A 23,510-nucleotide genomic window follows, 5' to 3' on the forward strand; every position below is an offset into this window, starting at 1 on the left:
AGCAAACCTAACACTGCGGCGTACTCAGCCGCCGGCGCGTGCTCCTGCAGCCGACACGGCACACGCAGTCCCAACGCTGCCCCGTGATCCCGCAGCCGCCGGGAGGTGGGTGGCAGCTGCGGCGTGATGCAGCAAGGCTATAAAAAGCCGAGGACGCAGCCGGGAAAGCGGCGGCCAACCTGCGCCGGCAGCAGGCCAGCATCACCTTTCACCTACATCTGCCACGCCGCTTTCCCAATAAAAGATTATCTTGGAAAAACAAGCCCTGTCACAGCTGCTTGCTCCAACAGGTCCTGGGATCAGAGTTATGTCCTCGTAGGACACGGCAAGCTAAGGGCAGGGCGGGGGGGGCACTGTGCCCAAAGCCGTCCCCCAGGTCAGGGGGATCAGAACAGTCTGCTGCAGGAAAAGGGAGCCCATTCCAAAGCCCGTTTCTTTCCCCAGCAGCCCCTGCCAGGGCTCAGCCCCGCTCCGTCCCTCCGCAGAGGCTGCCCCCACGCTGCAGTATAATCATAGAATCATAGAATAGTTTGGGTCGGAAGAGGGGAAAACCCCTGCTTCAAGGCAGAAGACTGATGCCCCCTTCCCGAAAAGGGCCACCAGGAAACAGCGCAGCCCCAATGGCCTTTCCAGCTCCATCCCTCTGGCTCTCTGGCCTGGCAGCAAAACACAACGGACTCGGGACCTGAGAGCCAGCAATAGAGATCTGGGAGATCCAACGTAGGAGACTCACAGAGGAAAAACATACCAGAAGTGCATCAGACCCACAGAAACATGCCAGAAACTACCATCAAGAGGATGTTTAGATCCTCATCTGATGTTGGTTCCATCAAAACACTCTCGCTGCCTCCCGTGCTGGACCAGGCTGTTCATGCCTGGTCATAACTCGGCTTCGCTCTCCTCCATGTCCTCCCCAGTGCCCAGCCGGCTCTGGTGCCCGGCTCCTCTGCTCCCGCGTGCAGCATCCTGGGCATCGTGGGCACCGCAAGGGTGATTCCAGCTAGGCAGACAAGTCCGTCTCTTTCCAGCTAAGCTGATGTGCTCACAGGACGGACTTCTCAGCTATCACAAGTGCTGAAGGCAGCCAGTGAGACATCAGAAAACTCAAGAAGAAGTGATGTTAGCTGTTAGCCGCTACGTTTTTGGTCTGCCTATCTGGGTTCACATTGACGGCAATTTTTTATTTATTTATTTATTTTGGTATTACCTTTTTAAAGTCCTTCTATACCCCTTGCAAGTCATTCACATGCTGTCATTACATACACATCACCATACCCCAGAAAAAAATTACCAGAGTCTTGATTATACAAAAAGCACGAAAACAAGTTTTTTTCCTGATGGGTAAACTGATATATCAAAGGAAAAGAGCCTCACACAACACAGCAACAGGGCTGCAAACAGAAGACTAGCAGAAGAGTCAGGACTCCTTAGGAACACACTTTCATGAAGAGAGTGGAAAGATCCTGGTAGACACTACCATTTTTTCCTACCTCAAAAGCAGCACAGATTAACAAAGCCAATAAAAATGACCTGGAAACCTATACTGGAGTGCCTTGGCCTTGATTTTGATCTCAAAATAACCCGGCCCAAGCTCAAGAATCAGTTTTAATGTTTATTTTTAGAATGCATTACCTTCATACCTCCAGATCTGTCCTTTAAATAGTTTGACACGTTAGATACATTTTCCATGAGGCTGAAAACACGATCTGTGAAGTCACATTTATCAAGCGAGACTTGTCCGTCATCGCTATCTAGGTAAGTACTTTTCCAAGGGAAGCTGTGTTCATTTCACAGCAGATGTGGGCTTTCCCACCACCTACCACCAGGAAATGCATCATGTCAATATCCAGACATGCCAAAGCCAGCCTGCTCTTTCCACAGCTACACCAAAGTTCTGGCCTTGAGTTGACAACGCCCAGTTTAGCTGGTAACTGTTATTCTCACTGACACAAGCCAAATCTGTGGAAGAACTCACTCTCTCATGGCAGTATTTTCTCACAGCTGCCAACCTTGGTCCACCTGGCTACTCAAGTTGGATGCAAAGGGCTTGCTGCAAGCAAGACGTAAGTATGTGCAGCAACTTTGAGCATGTTTTTACTTTATTTGAGGAGGTCCGTGCAGTCTCAGCCAGGTTTAGGAACATGAACAGCTGCCACACGGTTCCCCATGCAGTTCATGTACCTTCACCACCACCAGTCAGGACCCAAAACCAAGGGAAATCGCTGGTTTTCCTTGAATCAAAACAGTCACTTTGGGGTCTGCATGAATGCACCCAAGCCAATATGAGGACATCCTATCTTCCTGTCTTCCCATGAGAGTTCACCACAGCATAAAGCCATGAAGACCACACGTGGGACTGAGAGGGATGGTGGGAGTCCATTCTCCGACCCTAACGCAGCGTAACAGAGCAGTGTAAATAGCCCCACTTGTGGAACACCAGGGGATGAGAGACCTTGTGATCCTCAACTGCTTTGACATCACTACTTCCTGCCACCCTCCTCCTCCGTGTGCCCCCCTAGAAAGGGACCTCTGTGAAACTGTCTTCTAAATCCAAACCCTCAAGAATCCCCATGGATGCACACAACCCGGAAGCCCGCAGTAGTTTATTGTGTATTATTTTAAGTGGTTCAGTTGCATTAATGAAGTCCTATTCATTAAGATGTCCTGAAGCATGTTAGGCCATAATACCTAAAGATCACAGCCCTGCATATCTAAAGGGACCAGGAATAACTCTGAAGAACGTGAACCCTCCAAAGACCACGTGATGAGCCTTCCAGTGAAAGGGATGGCTTTTAAACATAGTGACACAGGAATCACCAGACAGGATCAAAACCAACCACCACTCTTGCTCAGCATCCCGTCTCCAACCTCAGACATTTTGGAGAGCAGACCCACGCAGCTGGCAGGCATGAGAGGATGCTCCCGCCAGCACCCACCACCAGCATGCACAAACAACTTGCTGCATTGTCCAGCTTAATTAAATCAACAGTTGAAACTAATTCCTGAGCTGCAACTGGCAGCAGCTGAGGAGCTGACACAGTTCCCCTTCTGCCACCCATGGCAAGCATGGCAGCCTCCAGGAAGCAGAGCAGACAGCTGACAGAGACGACAACATCTACCACGGTGGTTGCATCGCTGGGAGACCACCTGCCACAACCCCTAGAGTTGCATTTAACCACAGGGTCACTGTTTAAACCAACCATGTACTTTCATGTAGATACATATTTTTTTATCTCAGATAGCTTGCTTCTTGTGTTTTTGCCCCATCAAACCTATTCTGAATCTCACTAGGGTATAACCATGTCTGGCAGTAGAGGAGGGTGCTGACTCCCTAGCCCAGGTGAGTCGAAGTGAGGACAGCTCAGGCATTTGCCACCCAGCACCGTCCATTCACTCCTCCTCCTACAGGAGGAGAGCCCAGAGCACCAACAGCAACGCATTTCAGGTGACTTCAACGTGCCAGGTTACAAGGCATGACAATGCTTGAGCTGCTTCGTGTGGTGGTCTCCATTCCCACGTCTCCCCAAACAAACTCCAGAGAAGTGGTGTGGGTCTGCAAGTGCTTCAGCCACCCCAGCTGAACCTCCTGCAAGTCAAAACCTCGTGTATTATGTCACTGTGGTTATGTGGCATCCTGACCTCCACTCCCCAGTTTGGTAGCTCAGGTACGGGCTCTACAGCGATGAGTTCCCATGACCATCTTGCACCAATAACCCTTCATAAAGGCAGAGCCTTCCCGGCGGGCTGGGAAGCGGTGAGCACAAGCAGATTCTGCCTCTAGTAAATGGGGGTACATCTGGTTTCAGGGAGTCACCGAGGCAAGGCACCAGCTCTTGAGAATGGCTCCTTCCCACTGCCAAAACTGAGAAATAATAAAAGTTGGATGAGGAAATGAGGGAAAAATAAAACAAACACCCACAACATCACATTGTGGTTCATTTATTGTTTCAAACAGCTGCAGCAGAAATTCTGCTTTTGTTTTTACTGGCTTTTCTCTTTTTTTTCCCTTCCCTTCCACACAAATGAAAAGAAGCATGGGAAGCAAGGGCCCTGTCAGCATCTGTTCTGCACTGACTGTTCATTCCTAAGGGCCAGCCAGGGAGATGGACCTCAAATTACAATCACAACAAGTACAACTGGACAGATAAACCTCTCCCAGAGATAAAACCCTTATTTACAGCAGAGTACACGTCTACTTCAAATGGCACTGCTGCAAAAAGCATCTTTGTCCATCTACAGCACGGGCTCGTCCTGACTTCACTGCATGAGTAGCTGGAGTTGCAATAAATCCACAGCGCAAAGGAGGACCTCTTGAAAGCCAGGTGAACCATGGCACTGCCTAAAAGCTTTGGTGTTTCACTTCAGCTCCTGTGACCCCCATTTAAAAAGATGCAAATAGTTTAAACAAAGAACTGAAGCACCCAAAGTCTGCAGAAAATTGGAAGTAGAAATTTCATCTTAGCAGCAGAAAGTCTATTATGAACAAAACCAGCACAGAATTACAACTGTATCTTCTTAGTCATCACTGCCACAATTATAACCAAAAATAAATATGCCATCATATTACATGAACTTTTTATACCCCACATTGCCAAACAATCCTGGTAAAGAAGATCCAATCATGAAAAATAAACAGTTTTCGTTGTTGCTCCTTCTAAGTACTGCACTCTTCCGCAGCAACGCCAAGCTTGGGGCTTGGTGCCGGAGTTGGGCGAAGGTTGGTTTTAGTTAAGGCTGGTCCCGCTAGAAATTTCACCTCTCTCTGCAGGTGAGTGCAGGTGAGCTGGGGATGTCAGCGAGGCAGGGCTTCAAGGGCAACGCAACTCTGGAGAATGCCGGAGAGCAAAGTATTTCGTAGATCTAAAGAAGATGTAAGGCTACACCAGTAACAGCAGGATACCCTGCCTCCAAGATGCTATGTCCCACCTGGGAGCTTACATTCAAGAAGGATGCGTTTGAACGGAGCTCGACAGAGGATCAACCTGCCAGGAGCAGGAGGGGAATCACGAGCCCCTCTTAGATGAGAGGACAGAGCGAGCTGCCTGTGTTGGACCTGCACGGCTCAGAGGGTACGAGACTGCTGTCTGCATCACGCAAAGAGTGATTTAAGCTGAAGGACAACACTGGCACAAGAACAAATGAGTATCAGCTGGCTGTGAATGACTTCAGGCTGCAGCAAGAAGGTCCCTAGCCATGCTCAGCTCTGGATGCCTTCCAGCAGTCGCAGGGCAGGCAGCCCAATCAGTCTTAAGATGCAGCTTGATAAATTTATTAATGAGATTATACCCCTTGGCTGCTCGTGAGGGTAAGGAAGAGACCTTCGTGATCCCAGCGGCGTTACGCACTCTTGTGTTCCTCCTCTCATTAGCAGCATTTCTTAATTGGCTGCTGCTTATCCTCTACCACCTAGACACCAACTCTTACAACCATCCCCTCTGATGGGAACTCATTCTGGACATGTAACAGGACGCTCTGGAAACCCAGAGGTTTAAAAGCCTACTGCAGAGAAAAGAAGTATTATTTACCCCATTTTACAGGTGCAGCAACGAGGACAGGAGGAATCTGCTTCCACACCACAGCGAACCACTTCTCGGCACTGGGCTATGTATCACCAACATGAATTACACATCAAGCCCAAACGACCAGCAAGGACAAAACTATACCATGACAGAGTGCCATATAGCATAGGGATCACCCCACTCCTCCAAGGACAAGAACTCACAAAGCTTTCAATTGAGTTTGCTCTGCCCGATTTTTGTTCCCTTGGCCAACACTTAAATGACAAGCAAGGCTCCACCACCCTTGTCTACCACTGAAAACTCTTCATGTGCGTGCTACAATAAAGCCCATATAATCTTCTCCATCTGACTGTTTTAAGAGAGGGGTTGTCCCTACCACCTCCCAGTGTGTCTCCATCCCACTGCCCAGCAGCCCTGCTGCTACAGCAGACACTCCGGTTTCTTATCCCCCAAATACTTCCATCACTTTTTGGGGATGTCTTCAGAGATTACTGCCCAGTGTTCTTCTAAGCCATTTGTTTTCAAAGGCACTCAGATACTTTGCCTGTACCTTTGATAGGTTTCCAGCTTTCAGATCCACATGTTTAGATACAAATTACTTTCAAGTCCAAGATTCATAGTTTAGCCTTTCAGCTGCAGATTTTCAATGACCAAATCTCAGTTAAGCCAGTAAATGCGGCTGCTGCCTTGCCAACGCGTGACACCATTTCCTTCTGGACATCCCCAGTGGCTCCAATACAACTACCAGGATACACGAATGGATTCATTTCTTGTATTCCACTGCCTTCTAACGTAAGGTTTGACTCGGGAGCTGCGAGGGTTTTCATGAGACCAGTGTCTTTGTACCAGCCAGGACACCCCCATCTCCCTACGAGGCTGGGAGGTCTCTACTTGCATATCTGCTGAGTGGTCCCATAGGCTCCACAGGGCACAGTGAACTTGGGACCCCGAGTTTGCCTTCAAACTCTCAGCCACACGAACGGGAAAGCCCGGCTGTATACAGGCACGGCTGCAGCACGGGCTTTACCTAAGCCAAAATACATCTCACTGGCACTGAGGACACCGGGAAAAACCTGAGCACAGGTTCTCCAGCCTCCATAAAGCTTGGGGGCAACCACCTGGTGACAAATCCAAAGCCACCCCAGCACAATAAACCACAGGGTACATCCCCTAAAACGCTCCAGTCGCAGCTGCTTAGGAATAACCAGGAGTTTTGCTTTTAATCCACATTAAGGTAGTACCCAAATTTACTCTGGAATATAACAAGCCTGAGTTTAGACAGGTCTTGCTGTGCACGGCCGGGTTGTCCCAGGCGCTGGTGGCCAGCTGCCAATCTCTTGGAGGAGCTCTACCTTCAGCAAAACCCTCATCTAGCACGAAGCCTCCCCACCCGTCAAGACAAGAAACTACAGCCACCGACAGCCTCAAGCTGCTGAGGATTACTTAACATTTGGACAACCATTTGCAAGCAAGGAGCCCTGTGAAAGCAGGGGGAATTATGCAAATACAAAGCAAAGAGGAAACGTCAGCGTCTTATACAAGTTTGCCCTCATTCTATCAAAGCCTCACAGCGGTAATACGTTCCCCCCCCAGTAAAGCTGCTGGGATCGTGTCACCTGCTTTAATGCACTCATCTTTAGTCTCTTCTACATGCCAGGAGTGCATGAATTTAATTAGTATCTCCATTTTATTTAGATTTAGTATAAGGGGAGGGGATGTTTGCAAAGGGAATCCACTTCTCATTTCAGACCCTTGGCCAGGCTCAGCTGGATGGATATTTATTTAAAACATTACCACCCTCCTCGCCTGTTTGTATGCCAGGGGTTGCTATCATCATTGCATCGCAGGTCACATCACTTCAGCAGGCAAGGCTGGCCTAAGCAGGCTGGCTGAGACAGTGACTGAAGGCAGCAATCAGGCAGGTTGGGGGAGTGATTCTATGTTAAGGTGCTGGATTTGATGGGGAAAAGGTCTGTCTGCATTCCAGGTCAGCAAAGCAGAGTAAGAGCACTTACTCCAACATCTGCATCACTATAGGTAATGTCGCTAAAAAAAATAAAGAATTAAATATCAAATCAGTGAAGATTTTGCATACAGGCAAATGCTTCAGTATTTAAAAAATACAAATTTCACTTTACTATCCAAAGACTTCCTTTCCCCCTTAAATCTCATACACACAGGGGAAGAAAAAAAATAATCCATATCCAGAGACTTGCAAATTCCCCATCCTCACACCCAAAAGCACATTAGCTCCTTTCCACAGACAAGAAACCAAGGCATCTCACATTTGCCTTGGCTTGATCTGAACTTAAGGTGTGCCAAGAGCTGGTAAAATGATGAAAAGAAAATTAAAAGAAAATCAGAATACACCCACAGCCCCAACCAGTATAGTTATGATGACAAAATGCAATTGATTTAGAAATAGCTCTGTGAAGGCAGAGGGGAAAGGAAACTAGAAAAGCGCCTTTTTTTTGCTGAAGAACCTTATTTTTCTTCTGGGAGCCGGTTTTGGCTGCCCAGCTGAAGAGCTGTATGCAGCAGCAGCAGGGGAGTGGATAACATCACCTGCCATAGGTGACATCTGCATTGCCCCAACGTGCGTTGCTGCCCCAAAACATCGCCTCCTCTTTCCCTACAGGGAGGTAGCAAATGTCATCAGGGAACTGAAAAATAACCTGACACAAGGGGAAAAAAAACCAAAACAACCTATAAACTTCATAGTGTGGATTGTTGCTCCATCCAAGCGGTTTTACGTGTAGGAAACCCAAGGGCCAGTGAAACTCAGATCCAGCACCAGGAACTCCAAGCTGCCACTCCTGGACCAGGATGCTACCAGCTTTTCTCTGGGGAGGAATATTTATCCTATCACCAATACCTGTAATAATGAAAAATTAATTGAGGATGCTGTAAGGCAAAAAGAACAGTCTCATATCCCAACAAAACACTTGCTCACTGAAATTTAAATCATCCACACCTCTCTTCGGTGCATGTGCAAGTACGGGTATGCATCCATGCATTAAGTTTTCAATTCTGCATGCTTTAAGCAAAGGAAATACTAAAAAATATTTTTAAACACATACAGAGTCTAAACCAGCAGCTCATATTTGTAATATAACATAAATAATGTCACTTAGTTACTTCATCCAGGAAATTAATCTAATCAGTTAGAATAACAAGACAGCCAAAACTTGGCTCCCAAGGCAGAAGCTACCCTTTCTGGGGGGACCAGCTCTGCCACCCACAACTTAACCCCCTGTGGCCACCACGGTCTCTCGGCCACATCTTTGGGGACATCCGCTGCCTCTTAACGCTGCTGCCTCTGCAAATGGGACCACTCCCGGGGACTCGGTTTGATACTCCATCCCTGACCCTACTGCGGTGCAAGCACAGGGCCAGGGGCAGGTATATTTTATTAAATGAGTATTGATATTATGTATGTCTTTTGGGGAAGAAGATCTAATCAAAAGGAATTTAACAGAGCAGGAATCACCATGCAGTCTGAATCTAAAAGCACAATGAGAGCTGACTGACAGAACAAAATGCCAAAAATCAGATGCACTGTAAAAATATATAGATTTCAAGTTCCTCGGGGTCTTAGGCTCAGGTAGCTGTAGGAACATTTCCGGGGAGATGACAGCTAGTTCACTTCAGTGTATTTATATTGCCAAGCTGTGGGTGCTGGGTGGCTGTCACCATATTAAACCTCCTTCGTAAATCATTCTGAGATGCTCAAAGAGCAGGTGCTGGTCACAAAACAGAGGTATTTCAAGAGTGCATCCCCTCCGCTGCCCTGGGGTGGCAGAGCCGCAGGGGACAAACAGCTGCTGGCACGTGGTCCTGCCGGGAAAGCACCGGTGCCCACCCTGCTGCGCTGGCATTTGGGGGGTTTTGAGGAGGAAGAGCGGTGCCCAGCCAGCCGGCGGGGGGTTTGCAGGGCTAGGGCTCGGCTGGGAGGTTGGGGGGGGACGTCATGCTCAGCTAAGCCGTGGAGACGAGGAGTGGGGAGACAGGGCTGCGTTCTTCATGGATGAAACAGCAGAGAAAGGGCTCTCGCCACTTCTCTGCGCATTAGTCAGCAGGCAGGAACACACAAAAAAAACCCCAAAGCAAATCCATTCTGTAGTATTAGGGATTATGACTCAGAGATTTTTTTTCCATCATTCATCCGGTGCAGCCTCACAGCTCAGATTCAGAGCAGCCTCACCGTTTTGGGCTCCCTCTGCCCAAAATCCCACTAAATAATTGCCTTTTGCAGTCAGTGGTGAAGAATTCAGGGTTTTTTTTTTTTTCCTTCTTTCCCCGCCGAAGCGGGGGCCGGAGGGGGTGAGCGCCGCACGCCAGGACCACGCGCCCACGCAGATGCTCAGCGCCGGCAAAGCCGGCACAGTCCCGTGGGAGCCGCGTGACCGGCCGTGAGCGCAGGCGCAGCCCAAAAGGGGAGATAAATGGGATGTTATCCACGGCGCAAGGGACGGCTGGCTGAGAAGTGCTTCCTGGGAGGCGCGGAGGGAAACACCGGGTCGGGGGGGGGGGCAACTTCAGAGAGGTGGCAGTCATTTGCCAGTGACAAGAAGCATCCCACGGAGCAGTGGCAACTATCTGGAAAGGACCCAGTTTAGCTCCCGGGATGGGTTAGAGTGTGCTGGGAAGGAATTCAGAAGCAGGACGGTGGGGCTGCGTGGGGTTTCTAGCTAGGGAGACCATCCTCTGCCTCCTCTGCATTGCTGGTGATGAAGGATACCTCGTTGCAGGGAATGAAACCTCCAGAAGCACCCTGCGCAGCCTGCCACCCCACTGCAATTTTTAGAGGAAAAGGAGCTGTAGCTGCAGGACAGGCTGCTGTCGAATAAGGGGAAAAACATTATTTTGCAGAGGACGTGGCCTAGGCAGCCCCATCCCACAGCCAGGATCCCTAGCACAAAGTGATCCGGGCTGGGCTGAACCAAACAAAAAGTCTCGTGGCCCCTTTGCACCGGGATAATAATAGCAGCTGATAAATTCCACATTTCAAACAAGGGTAAGATATTAAACAGAGCCTCTGTAGAGAGATTAGGTGGAATAAGAAAAACAATAAATCCTTATGTCCTTGGACTTGAACTGACTGGCAGCAAAAGCCAGGGAGCGGGGCCTCCTTTCCCCCAATACCACCACGGTGCCCTGCATAATCAAGTGCATTGGGGTTCAACAGCTTGCCCAAAGAAATATCTGAGAGACCTTCCTCCGGGTCCACTCCCAAAATCACTATGTTCCCAAGCTGCCATGCGTCTGTGAGGTCCCTGCTCGTGCACCCCCCTCTTCCCAGAAAGACCATGTAAGCGCACTCAAGCAAGCTTGAGATGCCAGGTGAGAAGCACCTCACCTTCTCCAGCACAAGAGGCTGAGCAAGTGGGCGTCAATAAAACAGGGTGAAGAAGTAGCAAAGAAATTGTTTTCCCTTATACAGCTGTACGGGGAGAAGTTACAAAAGCATTAACCCTTTTCCAGGCTCCTACAGGAGGAATTTTTGAGTCTGAAAGCCAGAAACAAACATTAGTAAAGGCAGGAAGAAGACTGAAGGAGAGGAATCTCTTATCTAGATTCATTTTTTTTACTTAAGGCTATTTCTGTTCTGCATGCTCCAGAGAAAGCCACTGACTCAAAGTGCAGTTTTCATCCTTTCCACATACTCCTTTGAAGCTGAGGTTCCTATCTCCCGACCTAGCATGGAGGCACCTCACACTCCTCCTGCCCCCCTCAACTCCCAGGGCCAGACTCTGCACGAGATAGATATATAGTTTCAGCCAAAAGAATGAATATCAACAATTAAGATTCCATTTAAATACTCTCTTCTTTAAAAAACAGCTTTTAGATTAATGATTTAAGACAACTAACTTCAAAGACTGAATTTACTGTATGGAGGTCAACCCAAGCTCCACCGGCAGATGTTGATGTTCTGTAGGGCAGCAGATAAGCTAACAGACACATTTCCATGTTTAAAACTGCACCCTGGAAACAGTGTTTCTGCTGCATGGAAAAAAAATATGCTTCAATGACTTAAGGATCCAGTAAAACTAAGTGGTGCAGAGGGACTCTCATCTTCTGCAGAGGGAAGCCTACCCTGTCACAACCAAATTATCAGTTAACATTGCCTCATTTTGCAATAAAACCCAGCTGCAATATTGCATCATATCGTGGGGAGACAAGCACACCTAACGCCAGGGTTGTTCATGCTTCCAGTTACCCTTGACAGTAAAATAAAGAGTGTTAATCCGAATAACATTTGCTAGAAAGAGCTCTCAAATGTACTTAAGAGTTTCTAAACCTTATTTCCTTACCCGGATTACCACATCCCTTATGTAAGTGCTGGTGACACTGCAAGTTAAGTTACTTGTCTAGAAGAAAAGACACCTCACCCTTGCACGGCCACGCGTCATCTACACCAAGGGGGAAGGCAGCAGGAGGTACTGACAGAAGGACGAACACTGACTCCAAAAGGACAAGCAAGAGCTGGGAGAAGACAAGCAGCAAATAACAAAAGGAGGAGAGAAGGTATTTATGAGCATGAATCACACATTTCCCCAGACATCTTTCCATTAATGATGAATATCATAATTCCCCTAAATAATGCAAGGAAAATTTGTTTAATCATTTAAAGGCATCATTAATAATAAATACGTCAGCTCCAGATGCTAACCTCACCATTCCTCCCTGCTCAGGGACTGTTTTAAGGAAAAGACTAAGATCGCCATCACTTTTTAATTTTGGAAAGATGCTTCAGTATCAGAGTCGGGAGAACGAAGGAAGTACTCGAGACCGAGGAATGGCAATTCAAGCGTATGCAGACCCTGCGTGGTGTAAAAGCTCTTTACACCACAGCTGCCATTCCTGTGCGATAAAGCAGCAATGAAAGTGCAGTTCTTTACTCAGGCAAAGTACGTACAAGCAGCAGTATGCACCAAGATAGCTAGGGCCAGTTAAGAGGAGAGCCCTGCCCACCTGCAGAAGGTCACCCACCAAGGACACATAAGGATAAGGAAGGGGTGGCACTGGAGGCAGCGCATCCATCACCTGCAGCACAGCAGGCGCAAGGGCCATGCCACATCTGAGGGGTACCCAGGTGCTACACCAGTGTGCTGGGTTTGGCTGGGATAGAGTTAATTTTCTTCACAGTAGCTGGTATGGGGCTACGGTTTGGATTTGGGCTGGAAACAGTGTTGATAATACAGGGATGTTTTCCTTACTGCTGAGCAGTGCTTACACAGAGTCAAGGCCTTTTGTACTCCTCACCCCGCCCCACCAGCGAGTAGGCTGGGGGTGCACAAGAAGTTGGGAGGGGACACAGCGGGACAGCTGACCCCAGCTGACCAAAGGGATATTCTATACCATAAGACGTCATGCTTAGCATATAAAGCTGGGGGAAGAAGAAGGAAGGGGGGACATTTGGAGTGGTGGCGTTTGTCTTCCCAAGTAACCATTATGTGTGATGGAGCCCTGCTTTCCTGGAGATGGCTGAACACCTGCCTGCTGATGGGAAGTAGTGAAAGAATTCCGTGTTTTGCTTTGCTTGCGTGTGTGGCTTTTGCTTTACCTATTAAACCGTCTTTAACTCAACCCACGAGTTTTCTTACTTCTACCCTTCCGATTCTCTCCCCCATCCCACTGTGAGGGGAGGGAGCGAGTGGCTGGGTGGGGCTTAGTTGCCAGCTGGGGTTAAACCACGATAGCCAGCACTAAGACCAGCATCCAGACGAGAAGAAAAAGGAGAAAATGATGCATGCTGCCTTTCAATACTGGATTTCTCAGGAATGAAGAGCAAAAGGAGATTTAAGAGCTTTGAGCTTCATTGCTGCAATGCTGCCTGCAAAACCCACCATGCATCCAGGAGCATCCTCTACAGAACCGGAAAATCGGGACAGATTTCCCAGCTCATCTTGACCTGGGCACCGACTCTGCTGAGTCACCCACCATCTTGTCAGCACACGAGTCACACCCTCCCTGAGGCACGGGCTGTCTCAACATGATGCTCTGTGACGTGATTTCATGACGAAATCATAATCCCACAGGCCGCTGCTGCCATGGCAATCCCAGCCACTGAAAACGAAGGCAACAGATAAGCTGTGTGGGACCCGTGGGAAGAGCTACGGTCCTGTTTGGGGATGTCCTACTTGCAGTATGGGAGAAGGGAAAGGAAAAAGAGGTCAAAACTCAAAATCATGGGGACACAATGTCTCCAACATGCTGGCACATTTTCCAGAAAAGCCTTTTCCCTGCAAATACAGGAGGGATGCAGGAAGCAGGGGAATAAATCTGCATAAAACTGGCATAGTTTTGACTTCCAAAGTCATATTCTAGCATCCCCAAAATAGAAGTGGGGTGACCACCAGCAGAGAAGATGGAAATCCAACTGCACAGAGCAATCGCAAGCATGCAGTGTCTCACAATGAGGAAACCCAGCCTGCTGCCTCTGCCAAATTTCTATCAGGGGTTGGGGTGGGACAAAACGTTTGTGCCACCAAACCATGATTTGTATTGTTTCAAGTTTTCTGTCTTCCCTTGGAGTCACTCTTCCGACTCAGAATCTGTACTATTTTAAGCAACTCTGCTAAAAAAAAAGAACAGGATTTAATGCCTGTTTGCGCTGCCCATAAAAATCTTTTCCACTGGAACAAAGATTTCAACCTGTGACTCAAAATGAGTTTACAATGGGGGGCTGATTATCAAGAGGACCAGAATATCCTCTTATTAGAAAAATGTTCACCAGGTTTTCCTGAACTTTACACAGTGGTATTAACTCAACAGCTTGTTTAGTTGCATGCAGGCGATACCGGTTGTCTTTGACACAGGGAAAAAAATATACGTATTTTATAATACAGAAAAAGAGCGGCTATGTGTGTGTGAATGTGTGGTATGTGTATCCATACATGCACATACATGCATGAACACACACATCCTTCTGATTATTGTCAACAAAAGAGATATAGGAAAGAAAAACACAAAATCACAAAAAACAAACGTTGGAAAGGATCAAAGGATGCACTCCACCTGCTTGCCTCAAGTAAAACAAGCCTAATTAAGGCACTTTTTTTAATTATTATTATTTGTCTATTACAGTAGCAAGCATCATGGGGGAAAATCAGGGCCCTATTTGTACGAGTCCTATGCAAATACTTAAGGCATTCTGGAAGGGATCTACAGTCTACTAGGCTTCAGTTAAACTGATGTAAACCAATAAGAGTACCCTATATTCATTTTAGCTTAAACCTATTTTTTTAAAGACTTATTTCTATTGATACAATATTTATTTGCAGATAAAATTATTTAGAAAAAGGGGAGGATACATAGGCTGGGCAGCAGCCCAAGGCAGAGGCCCATCCACAGCCCAGGTCTGGGGATGCCTGTGCCGGCACCATCCCTAGGAGGCATTTCCCAAGCTCTGCTCAGTTTTTTGGGCTGGATCAGTTCCAACAGCTCCTCATCCCGGGCCTGCCTGTGCACATCCCCGGGGTGAGCTCTGCCCCGAAGCCTTGCACCAGTGACGACTGACGGCACCCGTGTGCACGGTGCCACCTCCCAACCCGCCCTGCGCAGGCAGCTCCGGCACAGCCGCCTGCCTGCTGCCAGGGAGAAACCCTGCCCTTGCTGACGAAGCACAGAGGGGAAAGCATGCGTAAAATGCCCTGCTCACTGTTATGCAGCAGGGCAGATGAGATTTTAAGGCAACGAGTCATCAGCTATGAGCCTACGAACTTGGCTTTATACATGTCAGAGCAGCATCGTATAATAGAGACGTCTCTCTCAATCCCGCTGACCTGGATCTGAACCGGCACCCGTGAAGGAGAAGTTTTGGAAGGTTTCCTAGCCCATTTTTTAGGTCCTAGAGCCAACATCTAGTTAAAGTTTGGCCTCCTGGCAAGCAGAGAGAACATATCCAACAACTGCATCCAAACTTTGAAAAAAACAAAATTACCTTGGGGAGCAGAGCACAGTGTAAAACTCTTATTTACAAGTTTTCTGGCTGCTCTTTCATCAGCAGAATTTACTGGAAAAGCTCAAAAGCAATCACCATTTTACAAGCATGTTTTGCTCCATGCAGTTCCTGCACCCAGTTTTACATGGGGAACGTCAACAAGGTGACATGAGCTGACTGCCTCCCCAGGCAGCTGCAGCGTGCGTTCCTCTCGCTGTATCAAAAAACCCACCTCTCAATTTATACGCTGTGCAATAATTATCTTGCTAATCACAGGCTGCTCTGCGCTTCTCAATGCGAATTATTATTATTAGAGCTGCCTCAGCTGCAAACGCGCCCGCTTTGCAAACACACGGCGCTGGGCTGAAGAGGAGGGGTGGGGGGTTTAATCCTCTACTGGTTGCAGCATAAAGCAGTGAATGGCATTCTGGCACGTAATTTCTTTCAACAGGAAAAATAACATCTTTCAGGAGGTTTTCCATCTTGAGTTAGCACAGAATCACCACAAAAAGAAAAAAAAAAATACTGGGTAAGGCAACATAACACATACTATGGCCTTCTTTCAATTCACCAGCTATATTTATCTCTCAACTGCAGCGCAGAAACATACTTTACTTAGAAAAACTTTTTAGCTGCTTAAAAGAGACACTCAACTAGCAAAGGCCACACACTTAGATACTGGGGGGGAAGAAAGAAAAAAGATTTATTTGTTTAGATGCCGTAAGCTAGCTGAAATCTACCACCTACAACTCATCACCAAGCCCTCCAGTGGGCAGGCATGACTTGGGCACAAGCCAACCTGAGCTTGAAATGTTTTGGTAGAAAACTGCTCATACGATCTGGCTACTTTTTAGCCATCTATTTCACTTTCACCCACTTTTTTTTTTTTTCTGAAACATCTGCCTTTGACCAGGGCCACAGACAGGATGCTGGCTAAGAAAAACACAAGCATCTGCCCCAGTATAGCAAGTCTACCATACTTGAGCCCAAAAATGTAGGACCAGCAGCATCGCAAGCGTCACCATCGAACCTGGGACAACCTGCACGGTGACAGCTCTGCATTAAGTAGACCTGGCTTTTAAAAACAATTTTTCCCAGCTGTCTGCCAGGCTACCTCAGCCATGACCTGCTCCTCGTCCTTCCCAAGGCAAGGTCCTCTGCATCCCCCAAGTCAACCAGTGTCATTCAGTGTCCCATCCCAAAGGCCGCAGCTACTACAGGAGTTCAGGTGCTATTGCTGTGTGCGGTGGACTGACAGCACCAAACTTGTGAGTAGATAAACAGCCCACTCCTGAGCCAAACTAAACCAGGGCAAAAAAATCCCATTTGGGCGTGCAAGGGAAATAGGATCAGGCCTGAGTGTCTTGAAAATAGCAAAGCACCCTAACTGAATGATCCTTGGGTGCAAGGGTCATCAGCAAGATCAGGTTATAAACATGGCCTGAAATGGCCCCTCGTCCAAGGGGGGCTGAGGGGTGGGGGTGGATGGCACGGGACACTTGCACCACTTGTGAAAGCAGTCTGCATTGCAGAGGGGAAAAAAAAGAAGAAAAAAAAATGAAGAGTCATCCTGAATGAAACATGACACTGAGTGTTCACATTTCACTTAAGAAGCCTCACGTATTATCATCAGCGACACGAAGGGGACGGTCTGGAGTTTGATTTCTGTTTATTCACTTTGATGATATCCCTTACAATTTTCTGCTCGGGTTACATTTTTCCAAGAAAAAAAAAATAATAATCTTTCCATCTATCTGAAGGAAAGCCGCCTCCGCAGATCTGCTTGCCTAAACCATGCTCGGCAGAGCTCACCTGACCTGACCTCGGCGGAGGGCAGGCTGGGCACATTCAGGAATTGCCACCCATCGAAGAAACCAGCGCCGCAAACTGAGGCTGGGAAGTGTCAGCTTTCCAGCATGGGAAATGCAGTGCTGAGTCCTGGGATTTTTTGGGGAAAAAATAAACAGCTGTGCAAGCAAAGCCACCCAACCAACTCGTTTGCCGCAAGGCTGATGGAGCCAAGAATAAAATGTCTGCTGTCAAGTGATATTGAGCGTGTTCTTCAGATCGCCAACATCAAAGCATTTCCTGATTTCAGATCCCTCTATTCCTATAATCGGAAGCAGTCGAAACATTCAGCTTTATAGTCTACGAGTCAACCCCTAAAAGACACTGTGCTTCGCAGCGCTCACTGCTTGCAGAGAAGTGGGAAGCGCTGTGCAGGATGTGCCCCCAACTCCACTTAAAATCCCCCCTGCTCCCAGCGCTGCCTGCCTGCTTTCCCCAGGCACCATTTTCTTATGGGGATGGGGATTGCTCAAATCGAGCCATCACCGATGCATGCACAAACCCGCCTGCTCAACTGTTCACGCACCCGAAAGCCCTCTGCCATCAGGGCACAGTAGCCCTTGCAGGACCACCACAAACTGGGGCCACATCCCTCCAGAGGGCAGAAACAGGGCTGAAACCAGGTGGAAAAGCCCTGGGCTTGCAGCAAGCCAGAAGGCTACTAAAATTAGCAGCAGAAAGATAAGAGAGGTAACAGCAGGAACGCAGAGCCTGGGCTTGGAGTGCAGACTGCAATCACCAAGGAAGGAGCATCACTGAGCTCGGGGTGCAGGGGAGAAGCACTATGGCCATTAACCCCAATTTTATTCTTAACCATCAGATCTGAAAAACATCTACTCAGCCACGCCAGCTGCAATCCGGAGCAGGCAAGGGAAGCCAAAACTGTCAGGTTGAGACACATTTAGAGAGAAGGGAAACGAGAGCAGCTCTGACTCCCTTATTCCTTTTTTTCAAGAAATAAGGGGCACAGCTGCGGCCGCTCCCCGGGCCACAAGCTCTTGGAGTGTGCAGAGACGCTAACGGTTCTTGGCCAACCTGCCTCGGCGAGAGAAAGGAGGAGCCACACAGAAGAGAAATTACAAACCAGCTTGGAGCAGAAACACATGGATGAGAAGGTAAAGAATGAAAAGCCAGAATAGGAAAGAAAGGGGAAAGAAGGTAAGGAAAAAAGGGAACTATGCCTACGAAAAACACCACAGGCATAAAACTCAAACATGAAGTGGAACAGAAAAAGAGAAGCAGAGGGCAACTAGGAGGAGGAAGCAAAGTTAGAGCTGAACAGGCAATGATGCTTTCACACATATGTGTGTATATATATAAAAATACACATAAAAGTTACTTGGATATAGATATATACATACAGATATATACATACACACACAAGCAGAAAAACTGTGCCGTGCTTTATCTACACTGCCTTGAATAAAAGCAAAGACTTCACCATCGGCCACTGGCTCTGACAGGTCAGCACAGTTAGTTTTCACCTGCACGGGGATGCTTTCTGCACACTTCTTGTACCGAGCTGGCTCCCATGTTTACTGCTATTCAGACAACTGCTATTTGGATTTTCTTACTGCCATGTAAGAAAATTGCACACTACAGTAGCACATTTATGGCGATCACGTCTCCATCGTGTGCACAGATAGCCACAGATCCCCAGGAGAAATATCAGTGCTATTAGTTATTGGTATTACATATAGCACCACCAAGAGCTTGAGACACCAAATGCGTCTGTGCTGGACATTATATAAAAATAGAACAGAAAGGCCAGTCTCTTGTCCCAGAGACCCAGTGACCTAGGGTAAAACCAAGACAGAGATAGAAAGTACAAGCAAATAAGGCAGGCTGACCAGAGTGGAGCAAAAGACATGCCAAAGGAGATACCATCACCTCACCATACATGGCAATCCTGGATGGGCACATCTAACAATCTTGCTTTAGACAGGAAGCCGGGAAGGGGTCAACCACAACAGAGCGCTAGCAAAGACCCACCCATTCCCTGTTCTCTGAAATCCCACTTAAACCACTAATGGAGATGGTATAAAGATCCCCCATTACTGAAACAACCAGTAGTAAGTAGTATGCCACATCAGAACCACCACATCCATCAAATCACACAGAGAACAACCCCTAACTAACGTGGCCACAATGTCCATCATGATCTTGACTTCACAATTCCTATTCCGACTGCTGGTTTGTTTAAATATCACATTTCGGTACACACACAACAGATGAAGACCAAGAGTCATACATGAATTAACTTAGAATCTATGAGCCCATTCACAAGGTGATAAAGGAGGCAATGTAATTAAAAAAAATAATAATTTAACATTTAACACATCTGCTAGATAAAACAGCTTGCTTTGACCTGTTAATACGACAGGGTGTTACAAACTAGTCTTGTGTCTGCAGAAAATTCCTGGTAATTAACCCTAGTTTGAAAGGGGTGAAGAGAGGAAAGGGAGGGCGGAGTTAAGGATGTCTGGGCACTTACCTCAATCTCGCTATTTCCTAACTTTTTTTATATTCTGAAAAGGCTCAAATCACTGCAGGTAACTGGAATTACAGTCAAATGTATTTTCCTCAATGCTCAATTTAAACACTGCAGTCATCACCAGATTATCTTTCAGGTACTGTATTAAGTGATGAACTAACATTTGAAACGTTATTTCTCCTCTTTACTCTAACCCAGCGGTGGAGGGTCTTGTTTTGCTTGTGTGTTCCTTAACTGCCTTTAAACATTATACAAAACATTGCTATATATTTAGAAAAAGGACCTTCAGTTGAACATACCTTGCACTTGGAGCAGAATATGACGAGGTTTGTGGTGGTCCTTATCTCCTGCAGTTGCCCAGTCCATGTGAAACTCGACCCTCAGAGAGCAGAGCTTCATTTCCTTGCAGAAAGCTCCTATGGTCTTTGGAACAAAGCTTTAAGCAGTCTTTCTGCTACCTGAGCAATACAGGGAGCACCCTAAAAAGAGAACAAAAGACCTCAAAACTTTATCTGTATTTCCAACAGAAGCCAGTGTAGAAAGACATCATAAGCTGCCCACGCAGTGGCGGACGTGCGCTTTGGTTGGAGCTTCCTTTGCTTGCAGGCTCCCTACACAGGTATGTCATTGCTGTTGTCAAGCCAAGAAGCAATGGAGGTCAAGGCCAAGACCAGGACTCTTCCCAGGAAGATGGGGCTGCACCTCCTAATCAGCCAGAGATGACAGAAACACCAGAAGAAGAGCTAGAGAAGAGCTTATCACCAGAAGAAATTCAAGGGCACTCCTAACCCACCAACTCAACTGACCAGCTGTGGACAAGTATCATCAGCCAACAGAGTCAGTATGGCAGCAGCAGACTCTTCAACGCCTTCCTCGTGCTCTTCTGCATTGCTGGAGCTCAGAGAGCTGCTCCTCACCCATGAGCCAACAATGTCCAAGAACGTGGCTCCCTGGCAGCAGCTGGGTGCAAGAAGGTTAAACAGAGCTGGATCATCTTCATGCCGTGGTCACCTGAGCCTGGGTTGCCCGACCAGCTCACCTACTGCAAGGCAGTGTGGGGCTCCAAGTGTGAAGACTGGTGGGAGGAGGCAATCTCATCACTTATCCTGTGGTACCAGCCACTCCAAAGGGCTCAGACATGACTTCAGGCTCCTTCTTCTGGAGCCACTGTGGCCTGCCACTATGGAGGGAGGTCAGGAGCTTCTCTGGGCAGACCCGCTCTGCCAGCCAAGCCTCCAGTGAAACCACAGCCGCATGAGCTCAGCCTTAATGCCTGCCAACTTCTAATGGGCATAGAAATCCCTTAATATCTTCAAACGAAATATTAATGTTACAAGCAGTATTTCATGGGTCTACAGGCTTTGTCATGCCTCAGGGAGGCCTTTAACAGATTTAGCCTAGACTTCAAGACTTTCAAGAGAGCATGGCTCCCAGGATCCCACACGCCGGCCCCGTCCCTGATGGTATCTCATACCTTCATGAGCTTTAGCTGTCTTTCTGCTGCCACAGTGGAGACAACAGCATTTTTACCTGCTCAGCATCCAGATTTTCTAAGCAGAACAAGATACAGGTGTTTGTCACTATGAATATTAGCACTCCTAATATTATTAGAAGGAGGTGAAATGCATTAGCAAGACCAACTGTAAGCTCTCCCAGTCATGGTGGATCAGCACAAGTGACCGCAGGCTGTTTAAGCCCTCCCATACATTCCCCTCCCATACTGCCTTGCTCCGTGAGGCGGTGTTAGCGGTTCATTAACAGAGGGAGGTACACAATTGAAATCCTATTTATTGTAATTTGTCTCACAAAAGTATGCAAGAAAAATACTAAAAGTTACTAAAAACATTCTGCAAAATAAGGTCTTTGCTAGAAGTCTCTTAGGTCATCAAGATTTATAAGGAAAACAGGGACACCGGGTACCAACAGTGGTGTACAGGCTACACCATCAGGCAATATAATGTTACACCTTATGCTAATGGACAACATCCTGAGCTCTGAATAGGCTACAACCTGTCTCAAAGATAGTTGCACCCAAGTTACCACCTGGTATCCCGTAAATTGTACTTGATACACTTACCTTTAAAATTAAAATTGTAAAATTACTGCAAACTTCCCCTTTTCCTCCTCCATATGAAGAATGGCCATTGACGGTGTTATGGAAGATGAAAAGCCAGTACTCATGTTTACCTGTCACACTAAGCTAGGAGCTAAGGAAGGTCTCGTTTCCAGACCTTCAACACTTGCACTTGCAACATATACTTGGTGAGAAGTTTTCAAAAGCTTTTTTCCTGTCTAGTTGTGTTGGTTGCAGCCATCAGACCTCCCCATTAAAGACAGCAGCCTACGGAAGTCACGGTTGCCATTTCCGACCATGTCAAGCAGAAGTACAGAACCTCAACCATTTCTGTGAAGCTCTGAGGGTCCACCTGACATCAGGGCTCTACTGTCCTATGCTGTGAACAACCGTACGAAAGGCAGCATCTGCCCTGACGCGTTGGCAGACGAAAGAGGCAAGTGGAAGAGTGGAAGGGGAAGGAGAAGAAATGGTTTGCCAAGGGCAGAGCCCCCAAATCCTACCCATGGCTGAGCACCAGGAAACCCATCGTCTCTCCAAGCCACTTGTAACAAGCCGGACTGGTGGGTCTTAATACTAACTACCCAAGATAAGGACAACGTTTCAAGACGAACTCCTGACTGCTTCAGCATCTTGGACTGCAAAGAGCAGCATCTTCCTTCCCCTCTGAACCTGCTCATCTTAATCACATTTATTTACTCATCATCTTGTGCATTCATGAAAGCTGGGCCTCCTTCCATCATGTTCCACAAACGGAGACTTGAAGCTCAGCTTTTCAATTTTTCCTCGGTTACCACAGAAACAGAGAAGTGCTGGTGGGAAGAACCCTCTGGGGTCTCCAGTCCAATCTCCCAGCTCATAAACAAGGCTGATTATTTTCCTCTGTAACATCAAACATGCATACTTTTTTGTTACCCCAAAAGCAAACTGAGAAGAACCAGAGCCAGATGTGAGATACCTGTAAATCAAATGATCCAGCAATTCACACAGCAAACATGATCGTCTAAAACCCCTGAGCAGCACCTCAATTGCCTGTGCTGCAGCACGAAGCTCTTGGCCTTTGCTCCCCCCATGATCATTTCTGGCAAAGTGTATTTCAGACTTTCCTACTCTTATGAAGGAGGAAAAAAATAAACAACCCCTTTATTATTTAAGTAGGGCTGGAAACATTACTAAGTATTTCCGAAAGGATGTATGGTAGCTTTTTGCTCTGCATGCTAAATTACAGGTCATTGCACTGATAGGTGTGACTACTTATTTACAACATCAGCTGAAGCATAAAGGGGTTTTGGTACATCACGTCTAGAGACTGCTATAGCATGACTACATTAACGTATAATAAACTTTATGTCTGCAACACAGCTAATATAATAATAATAATAATGATAGTGATAATGATGATGATGATGAGAATAATAATAATAATAATGTCACCAAACTTTAATATTAGCAAAGAGAGACCCATGAGAGACCCATGCTAGACTTTTTTCCACGCAGAGGAGATGTAACGTAAAGGGCTTGAGCACAGCCTGGGCTTTGGCCATCGCTCCACGTCCCACACACTCAGACACGAGCCCACGGCTGCTGTTTCCACCGCGTAAACCAGCACACACAACATCACATGTACGT

General features: G+C 47.3%; 1 protein-coding gene across 1 annotated transcript in view; it reads right to left on the reverse strand.

Moving 5' to 3' along the window:
- The window catches only part of LOC127013456 (uncharacterized), a 58,226-nt gene extending 38,027 nt beyond the window's left edge, over positions 1–20,199 (reverse strand). Inside the window, exons 1-2 of the mRNA XM_050892340.1 lie at positions 20,107–20,199; positions 8,226–8,394 (exon numbers count right to left, since the gene is read on the reverse strand). Coding sequence (XP_050748297.1) covers positions 8,226–8,394; positions 20,107–20,173 — 236 coding nt within the window. The 5' untranslated portion in view covers positions 20,174–20,199. The remainder of the gene's footprint in view (positions 1–8,225; positions 8,395–20,106) is intronic.
- Between the last annotated feature and the right edge of the window lie 3,311 nt (positions 20,200–23,510).

Source organism: Gymnogyps californianus, chromosome 2, assembly GCF_018139145.2.
Source record: "Gymnogyps californianus isolate 813 chromosome 2, ASM1813914v2, whole genome shotgun sequence".
Taxonomy (NCBI): domain Eukaryota; kingdom Metazoa; phylum Chordata; class Aves; order Accipitriformes; family Cathartidae; genus Gymnogyps; species Gymnogyps californianus.